Source organism: Halichoeres trimaculatus, unplaced genomic scaffold (genome assembly GCF_033239565.1).
Source record: "Halichoeres trimaculatus isolate MK-OKI-2021-1 unplaced genomic scaffold, fHalTri1.1 fHalTri1_scaffold_9, whole genome shotgun sequence".
NCBI classification, from domain to species: Eukaryota; Metazoa; Chordata; class Actinopteri; order Labriformes; family Labridae; genus Halichoeres; species Halichoeres trimaculatus.
In genome coordinates, this window is record NW_027437188.1 from 22017501 (window position 1) to 22028084 (window position 10584).

The 10584-nt window shown below is 40.9% G+C and overlaps 1 protein-coding gene across 3 annotated transcripts in view; it reads left to right on the plus strand.

Moving 5' to 3' along the window:
- Positions 1-10584, plus strand: part of veph1 (ventricular zone expressed PH domain-containing 1) — an 84876-nt gene that overhangs the window by 10195 nt on the left and 64097 nt on the right. For all 3 annotated transcript variants that reach the window (XM_074679310.1, XM_074679309.1, XM_074679311.1), the window contains one exon: positions 5327-5501. In XM_074679310.1, coding sequence (XP_074535411.1) covers positions 5327-5501 — 175 coding nt within the window. The remainder of the gene's footprint in view (positions 1-5326; positions 5502-10584) is intronic.

Genomic DNA, 10584 nt, shown 5'->3' on the forward strand with positions numbered 1-10584 from the left:
GTCATCAAAATACTAATGAATAACACTGACAAACTCTACATCGCAGGCAAATGTGAATCACGGCCCATTCTGCTGAGCAAAGCTGCAGGCACCCGAGGTGCTGCCTCTCATTTAACCTGTGATGTCGAGTACAAAGACAATGAAACTGCTAAATATACCTACAACACTCCCAGCCAGCTAATCTGAAACAAACATCACTCTAAAGCATGTGAAGCAAACTTGTTGGTGAGTTCTTGCGTGTGGCATTATTACTGGTTAGTTTGTCAGGGAGTAGTTTAAGAATGATGTTTGTCATGTTGTTGCTAGTTTGACATATTTCACATTCTTTAAGGATATGAGTTATGAAAATTTAAAAAAAAAATGCAGACTTGATGTATTTTAGTCAGAATTATTAACTTTTTAAGGTATTACGTTTTAGTTGGTAGTATGACTGTGTTTTAGGGCATGTGACATCCCCTCTCAGGTTCAATAAGTCTGCTTGTTGTGAGCTGTTCAGCCCATGTTTTATCATCTAAAACAGGGTTGGCCAACCTGTGGCTTGGGAGCTGCATGTGGATCTTTGGCTTTCAGTGTGCGGCTCTTCGACCCATGCATAAAAAAAATTATATGTATCTTGTTGTGGGTAGTAGTGTGCTGATCAAACATAAACATTGATATATTGATGCTTAGGCTGGGATCAGTATTGATCAAAACTTGGGTGATGAGATTGATACTTAGGCCCTATTTCCACCTAGCAGACCGCTTCGGTTTGTCTCTGCATTCTGAGGCGTTTCCACTGACTTATTCCGGGACAGATTCCCCAAAACTGAGATGAGCCGGCCTTCTTTTTGGGGACCCTTTCGTATGGGTGCCGGACTGAACCAATCCGCTCCTGGAAGGTAGAGCAAAAACACTGCAGACCGTTGATTGGCCAAAAAATCGTCACTTACCCCAGCAGCGGCTGCATTTCTCCTGGCGGTACACAGACCTCTCTGAAACAAAGCTTGATTGCACTTTGTATTAAAGAGCTACATGCCAATCACAGAGAGGACGAAATGCTGCATGTCTTCCATCTATGCTCCTTGTTTACTGTGTCGCATTTTTCTTCTTTGTTGGGTTTATTAGCGGGGTAAACTGTGTCGCGCTGCTACGGCGTCACACTATTGTTAACCAGCTGGGGCTTGCGGCATTCGGCTTACACGCCGCCAACCACAAGGGGGCACAATTTGCTGTGGAAACGCAAACGGGATCGCAACCCCTGCTTGGTGGAAACGTGGCTTTAAGTTTCAGTTTCTTTTCTCTACTTATGCTTCTCTCAGTCACTCATGTGCTCATAGCTAGATTGCTAGATAGATGGATAGCTAGCTAGCTAGCTAGCAAGCTAGATAGATAGATAGATAGATAGATAGATAGATAGATAGATAGATAGATAGATAGATAGATAGATAGATAGATAGATAGATAGATAGATAGATAGATAGATAGAACTTTGTCTCCTCTGCAGTAAAAACAGAAATTTATCTTTGACATCCTTGACTCCAAGTACAAATTAAGACACACAAACACAGTAAATATCTCTTTGAAAATTGGAAATTAATCATTTTCATTTCATGTCATTTCTGTTATGTGTGAAAGGAAGTGCGTTTTTAAGACCACGTGTGTCATGTGGCTCTTTGTTGTACCACGCTAATTTTTGTGGCTCTTGGTCTCAGATTGGTTGGCCACCCCTGATCTAAAATATTTAATTTAATGATACATCTGATCAAAGAATTAAATAATATACACTTATGTACCAACTTTTTCTATATAATGAAACATCTAATTATGAGGTTGTGGTTTTATCTTTGGTCCTTTGTGAGGGTGTTGAGTCTCATTTTGGGGACTAAGTCTTTAAACCAACACTTAAGAGGCAATTTGGTTAGCTATGCAGAGTTTTTTTTTCAATATTTAATGCTGCAGAGAAAATGCAAATCATAAGCTCAAAATTGTCTATTTAAAATAGCAAACATCAACTTGAAAGGCATTCTGGGTGTTTCAAAGTAAAATAACATGGCGGTGGGGGGTTGAGGAAAAGTGGGTACAGAAGCATAAATCACAACATCCATCATGGAAAATATCCAAAGGTGGGTTTATGTCTTGAAGAGCAAATATAGTTATATAATCAGCACTGGAGGGCTTTTAAATGTAAATTTAAATCTATCAGACCTCCAGACTCTAAAGGCTTATAAGCAGAGGGACCCTCTCCCTCTCTCCACTTCTCCCTCCTCCTCTCTTTCCATTTCCTGTGGGAATAGGAATGTGCCTAATACCAGGGTAATGAGACTGATTCTTGATGAAAGGCCCGCACACACACATGCACACACTTAGAGGTGAAGTCCTGACAGTTCTGACGGCGGCTCCGGGCTCTGATGTCCCGACTTCAGTAGCACTTCTCTCTTTCTACGCTCCGTCGCTGTTTCTGTCTCTGATCTGTTTCTTCCCTGATTTCTTTCTACCCATCTCCCCCTGTCTCAAATGTTCTGTCTTACCTTGTCTTACCCTCCAACTATCTTTATCTCTTCTCTGATCTCTTCTACTCTCTTTGTCTTCCTGTCATCTGGAATCTATGGGTGCACAGACTCTCTTCGTAGCCTTCCACGAAAACTCCCACTTTGGAGGGAGAGTTGTTATTCTCACAATAACACACCTGTGCCCTTAGATTTCTTGTTTATAGCAGCATCCTCACTTTTTTTAAGATGGGATGATTAATTTGTACTGTGTCTCCTCTTAGAGGGTGAAAAAACTCATTAATCATTTTGTCCAGATAGAACTAAAATGTGCTTTGATTAAAATCTGCTCAGCCAAATTAATCAAAAGGGTTTGATGGATCGCCCTGATTAGTGGATAATGTAGTTTTTGGGAATAGACTGTCTGCAGTGCCATCATGTGGTCACCTGGAGGTGTGACAGATGAAGACAGGGAGAGACTGACCAGCTTTCTGAAATAGAGGACTGATTAAAAAGCATTCTGTGTATTGAAAACATGTTGTTGGGATATGAGTTGGTGGATCCTGGATCTGTTGCCCATGTGGTAGAAAGATTACAGATTAATCATTCATAATGATGAAGTACGGAGAAAATCTACAGATGGATTCCAACTTGTGCAATCGCAGTCATTCAGGTTGTATGGTGTGTGGTTTTTTTTCTTTTCTTAGAAGCTGCTGGTGCAGTAAAAATCAAAAAGGTTGGAAAACAAAATGACCTGCTGCTTTGAGATGAAAGTACCCTGGAGGGTGCTGACTTAGCAGCGAACTCTTTAGACTCTGTTGTTGTCCATCTCCCTCTCTCTCTCTCTCTCTCTTACACACACACACACCCACACACACACACACACACACACACACACACACACACACACACACACACACACACACACACACACACACACACACACACACACACACACACACAAACGTGCAAGTTCAAACAGAATTGGTCTCAGCCTGTCCTGTTGAGGGTGCTAGCGCCTTTCAAATCCCTTTCCCTTCATGTTCTCAACAACATGACAAATCCCTGCCTGCCTGTCTCCAACCACACACGCACACATTCACAAACAACAAGCGTTTGCTGATGATGCTTCAAGTCTGTAATGCCCATTACTGACTGTCAGTGTCAGATTAAACTGTTCTAACTTTAATCTCATAACTGAACCCTCCTGGGACTCCAAACAAACAAAGGTGAGGCAGCTGTTCTCATTGGCTATTGTAGATATTAGAGATGAGTTTTGCTCTGTGAGGGTAGAAGGATCCTTCTCTTTTGGTCATTATGCAATAACACAACTAGAAAAGCACTCAGAGAGCAAAGACCTCCACCAAGCATATAGTGCTTGTCACGCAACACTTTAGTCCTACTTTAATGTTATACTCCCTTTCAGCAGACTGTCTGCTACAATTTGGTGTTAGTTGTAGGTTTGTACGATACTTTGTTACCTGACAGTGTTGAAAATTATGATGACCCAGTACATATTTCATATTCTGGATCTTAGTACCCAGAATATTGCCAGGACCTGGATCGTAGTTTTACATCTGTCAGAAATTATGGTGACCTTGTATTGTTTTGCAAAGCAATCCAACCACTTATTGTGGAGTTATACGCACATATGGTGAAAACGTCCCTTTCTCACAATGATAAAGAGTCCTTCAAAAAAATCCTGGATCCAGACGGTGATCCGAATCACCTCCAAAATTTAATCACTTCTTCCTTGTCCCATTTTGAACATTTCCTGAAAATTTCACCAAGATCCTTTTTGAATTATGTTGTACACCAGGGATCTCCAACTCCTACCCTGGAGGGCCGAGAGGCTGCAGATTTTCTGTCCATCCAAAAACTCCACCAGCTGATTTCACTGTTTAGTCCCTGCTCTCTGCTTGAAGGTGAGGTAATAAGTGAAATCAGCTGGTGGAATATTTGGTTGTACAGAAAACCTGCAGCCTCTCGGCCCTCCAGGGTAGGAGTTGGAGATCCCTGTTGTACACGGACAAACAGACAGACAGACAAACGCTCCCAAAAACATAACCACCTTGCAAAGGTAATAAGAAATCAGAGCTGCATCTTTAACACATTTCTGCTCTTGTCAGCTCTAGTCAGTTAAAGTGTGGATAGTGTGCTTTCTTTTAGGTTTTGTGTTTTATCTCTGATACCCCAGTTGTAGCCTAAAATATAGTCCTTATTTTACTCTCACTAGTGTTTTATGTTTAGTGTTCCTTGTTTCTGCCTCTGTGTAAAACATTTTAGCTTTATATTTTAACTCCTGTCTCTTTAAGGCCCCCCTATTCCACAAACCCCTTACCTGCTTATTGGGCTGTTGGGGGCGGACCTTGGTGTTTGAGGCCCACCCCTTCAGTGTGTCACAAACCAGTTCGGAGATCCTTATGTGATGACCTCAATATTTTAGCAAGTCTCATGAAGATCTTGCTACGATCTCATACCATTTTTAAAATTTTTATTTATTCATTTTTTAAGAAAGAAACATTTCTTAGCCGTTTACAGACAGATTTAGGGGTTTCTCTAACATATTAATTTATAGTGCAGGAATCATCAACTGCATTTATCCAAGAGTCAATTTTTTCCAGCAGACAAAAAAAAAAGTTAATGTTTCATGTATTATCGTCTTAAATAGCTCGTTAGGATTAAACTGAGTGAGAAGTGCTCAAATTTAGTTACAGCATATTCATTCTAGCATTATTTGTTTGTAAAACTGAAACCTGGTATTGATGTGATGAAAACTAGTGCAGCTGTAAACAGATTGTATCTGTTTTATCGAGTTGAATATATAACATTAATTTAAACTCTTGTTTCTGTTACTGTAGAACTACAGCTGTCCATCTGTCATGGTGCTGGCGGTCCCAGTGGCGGTTCGGTTCCTGCAGAGGGGTAACAGGGAGCTGAGCAGGAACATGTCCAGTTATCTCTCTCTGGCTGCTATAGCAAAGGCTGACCTGCTGGCTGAGCACACAGAGGCTATAACACACAGTGTACTGGAAGGTAAGGAGACACATATATTCATGCCTTTACTATGTTTTGAATGCACAAATTAACACTCACACACACAAATGTTTCAGCATGAATGTGTTCACTGGATGCAGCTGTTATAAATAGGAACATAAAGTGAAGAGTGCTCCTGGGATATGCACTCTGAATATTGAGGCAAACTTTTTTTTTAAATATAAATGTAGTTCAAGTGATCTCTTGTCGCCCCAGAAAACTTATTCCATGCAAATCAAAAGAAGTTTCTATGTTTCCCATTGGTTTCTGCTGTCCCACTTACCATAGAATCAGATCTTCTTATACACCTGAGTAGATGTGTGTGAAAGCCGTGACCCAAACTGTTGCTGACTTGTGGATATCAATACTAGCAGGGCTGCAACAACTGGTTTTGACAGTTGTAGGTGAACCACATTTTTATCCTTTTAATGACAATTTTTATGTGCTGCATAAACATTTAAAAACTTTTCTCTATTTTCACCAAAAAAAAAACAAATGTGTTTTTATTATGCCCTTAAGCGCCATGTGACTCTTTTTGTTCCACATGTTGTTCTATTCTTAGGCTGATGCAACTTTTCTGCTCGTCTCACAAAGATTTTGCAATTTACACAGCCTACAGATCATTTGCTTATTCAGCCCCACAAGGAATTGCACTGAAATTGTTTTCCCAAGGAACTCAGAATGTGAATCTGGCTACAGTGTGTGTGGAAGTACTCATATCCTCTAAAAGTAGAACTAATGTGCTCGGGAAATCCTCCAGGAGGGGAAGGTGGAATTGTCCTGCGGCAATAATCTGATCAGGACTTTCAACAACTTCCTTACGTTGCTAATGTCAAACAGGGGACAAAGCTGACCTCTGGTCAGCAGTTCAAGACAGCTTTTTCCTAAACATTTATCTGCCCTTTTAACCTTTGTTCAACACAGACACTTTTTAACTCATGAGAGGGGTGTAGGAGTCTGAGGTGTCAGAGTTAGCCACAGCTGTCTGACAGAGATCTGTTTACCCCTCAGGCTCTTTCTCGCCTGCTCTTCCTCTGTCTCTTTTCCTTTGTCAGACTCAGACTTAATACTTTAATTTATTGCTAGAAGTTTTTTTCTCAGATTAGCTATACATGATTTAATTGTTGATTGTATATATGCAGGTATGTATTCATTGTGAATCCTGTAATACTTTTGGCAACTTGCTGAGCTAGCATCTTAAAACATTATGCATGCATAAACACACACTTACACACACTACCAGTGTGCTAATCACCTTTTGCTGCACCACAGTGAGGTACCCACCACAGCGATGCTCCCACTGAGCACATTTTCTGCTCAGCACATGAAACAGCTTAGTTCTGTCTGGATGTTTTACAAGTGAAGTTCAGCCAAGTTTCTGGCTTACAGCGTCAAAGTGTTTACAGACGTTTTACACCTCTGGTTCATAAAAATGAATGGAAGTAGAGATGCCATGTGGATAGGGGTAGATGGATGGTGTAAAACAGTATTCAGATGTTTGTGAATGAATACAGCAGTTTTACATTGCTGACAAAAAACAAGTTCATGAGCTTTGCTTGTAGGTCACTACAGCCTAATGCTTAGGTCAGATGACATGCATGGGTGTTCGGGTCAGAATTTGAGCTGAAGGTCTCTGTTGCCCTGTTCCAACACCAAAGCCTATATGCAGCCTGACGCCCAGCTACCTGTCAGAGTTACACAGCCTGTGATTGGTTGCTGGGCAAAATTGTATTTCCTGTGTTTCCAGATTTGCTGCACATCAACCTTACATTGGCAGTACATTGCATATTGATTTTCTTCCTTTTAATGATTGCTGTATGATTAGGCATGCTATTCTTAAAGTAGCTAAGAATCCCCATGCAGAAACCAGTATAAAACATAGCAGGACCAGATAATCTCACTAGCATAGAATTCACACTACCTACAAGTGTTTAGGCAAGTATCCCAGAGAGACACAGACAGTCAACACAGAAATATACACCAGGATAAGAAAAGAAACATGATCCAAGTCATGTACCCAGAGAGATTGATAGCTAAATCTGACTCCTGAAATACACCAGATCCGTCTGCAGTGCGACTCTGTCAGCATAAACTGGCTGCGTGTTCAGTCCAACAAGCTGCATGACTGACAGACGGCTGGAGTCATGAGACCGAGAAGTTGTCACTCTTCCCTCTCCATTGATAAGTATCTCTTTGTTTATGTTGGGCTGTAAAACCTCAAACCTGTTGACTCCTGGTCTGGCTCTGCTCATTATGTCCATTTATCATTGTGGTCAAGATAAATACTAACTGATTTTGGCACAGTCTGTTTCATTATGAAAGTCACTAGGTGTTTCAAGGTAGTTTCCGGTCATGACTTCCTGTCTTGCTTGATCTTCCCTAAGCTGAATGTATGTGTCACAGCTCTGCGTCTGTCAAAAATAGGATGGCTGCAAATTATTTGCGACACGATGGACCAGCCACGCAGACGTACTGCAAAATGGAACCTGTGTAAGTTGACACTTTGATTTGAATGAAACCTGTGTAATCCATTTGCCGTAATGGAACAGAGATGCACTGCGAATGCACCCGGTTTATTTTAGCTGTGATTCATGTTACACCATAAAAATGGTGATGTATGAAACATACCCATGAATACTCAAGGGACTTCACCCTACCTTTTTGCACCCAGAACTAGAACTATGTGGAAGACAGTCCCTCATTTGCTTGGTCAACGTGCTGAAACCATGTGCTTTACATTTCCAACACTAAGAAACCTCTTGCCCACATTTTGCTATTTTACATCACAGAAAATGTTAAGATGATACAAGAGATATGCAAAACTACACCCTCAAGCTCCTTTTGGTCAATTTGACTTTTACTTTACAGTAGCAGAGCCCACTACCTTTGTGTGTAAGTGTGTGTGTGTTTGACTGTCTTCTGAGTGGCTTATACATTGTTATCCCAACTGGCCCCTGCATTCTACATGCAAGGATTTGGTATCTGTTGTTATACAGTACCAGAGCTGCAGTCAGAGAGGTCCCATTCTGGTTTTGTGGTTTTGATATGTATTTTTTCAACATTTACACTAAGTAGACCACACACCTACATCACTTAGAGAAAAAAAAGCTTCAAATTTCTTTCCAAAAGACAGACCTTGAAAGATCTTTCTACAAGTTCAATGACATCCCCAAAGCCATCGCATAATACCACACTAGGGATACTTCTTTTGTTCACAATAAAAACCAGCGCTGTACAGTCAAGTGTGAAAGTGGGGGAAAACAGAGGAAAAGATGGAAGGGAGAGAAAGTTTTATGCAAATAACTGACTCAAGTTTCCAGTGGCTGTGATCCAGCTTGACAGGGGGTTAGAGCACTGATGGAGAAGCTTATTAAAGCAGCAACACACACACACACACATATACACTCACAAACAGTATGAAAGTTGGAAATCAACACAGTTTGCTTGAGGACTTGATTTTAGCAACCTCAGATTTATGTTTCCGCTGGCATTTATTAACGCAGCCTCTGCAGTTTCGCATTTTTACCCCCTGCTGCAACCCACCACTGAGGCTCGCCTTTTTCGCTCTGAACATTTGAACCTTATGCTGCCTTTTTAACGAGCCCCCACTTCTCTCATCCCCTCGGAAAGCTCAACATAAACACAACACAACATAAACACGGGACTACAAACACATGAGGGCATGCACACACATATGGCTCTCAATAACAGATCATCCCCCTTTTTTTGCAGCAGCCCTCTGCTCAGGAAGTGAGCTGATGTAATGGGGTTTGGGGGACGTTGACAGTGGGGGTGTGATGTGCTACTTCCATAAGCTATTGGGTTGGACAGACTGTATGTTTGTGTGTGTGTTTACTTCACTGTTTTGACTTCAGTCTTAGTTTCCATGTGCAGCTCTTATTTTTTACTAGTATTCTTTAATGATCTTATTTGATGTATTTTTTGTTATCCTTGTTGGTTCAAGTTATGCCGAGCTTTATTAGGGTGAGTGAGTTTGTGTGTTTACAAGGTACAGGAAGCCTACAGCAGGATACAGAGAGAACGTTTTATTGCTTGCTTCAGTTTCAAACTACAGGAATCAGTCATTATCTCTCACACTCTCTTACATACACACGCATACACTCACACACAGTCCCTGCATGCAGAAACATATGGCACTGCTTTGGCCCCACGGGGATTTAAGAGCTAAAGTTCCCTCTTCTCCGAGTAAAACCTGATCCTAAGTTAACACTGGATTTAAGAATGTGTCATCTGTCAGAGTTATATGTCTCTCCTGGCTCCCCTGCTAAGAAAAATATGTAGTTACTGTACAGTTGCTTGTAATGTTGAGAGAGGCTCCGGGCAGGTGGGTTTAATGGGAATGAGTGTCAAATGTGGAGTTTCCATTTGGACACTGTGCAGTGGTTGTAGCTGCAGGAGAAATCTGGTTTGTTTCAATCATAGGCTTGTATCAGGATGTGCCTCAGTAAACTAAAAACATGTGTTTGCTGGAGCAAAATCTCCAGTTTTCATGATCGGGTTTGAATAGCTTTACTTTGACTCCAAAAGTTGCATTAGACTTCCTATTTAAGCGGTAACCTGCAAAAAGAAGGCTTGATTGACTTGACTGACATGTGTGCACAGGCCTCACCCCAAGTCAAACCCAGGTTAACTTTGAAATTTTCAATAAGACCTCTGTTGATGATAGACTTTAAAACTCCCCATCAGAAACAAATGGGTGATGTCGCGGAGAATACTGCTTTAATTTAAGGATAGAATGAGACATTTAACTGTATAATTTTCCACTTTAAACTAGAAAAAATGTGGTTCTCCAAAACGTTTGACTGGTATTGTACATTGCTGGGCATAGGCACCCTGTAAACCTTTATAGAACATTATTAGTTGCCTTGCTTTTTAGTGGTCAAACCTAACTCAGACCAAACTAAGTTAGTCAGTGAGATAAAATAGAATAGAAAATATTTTATTTATCCCTGAGGGGAAATTCAGGAGGTGTCAGGAGGAGCAGCAATCAAGAAAACAAAAGTAAGAAAGTGTATAGAAAGTGCAAAAAGGTCCATAACAAGATAGATGATGACAGCTAGTC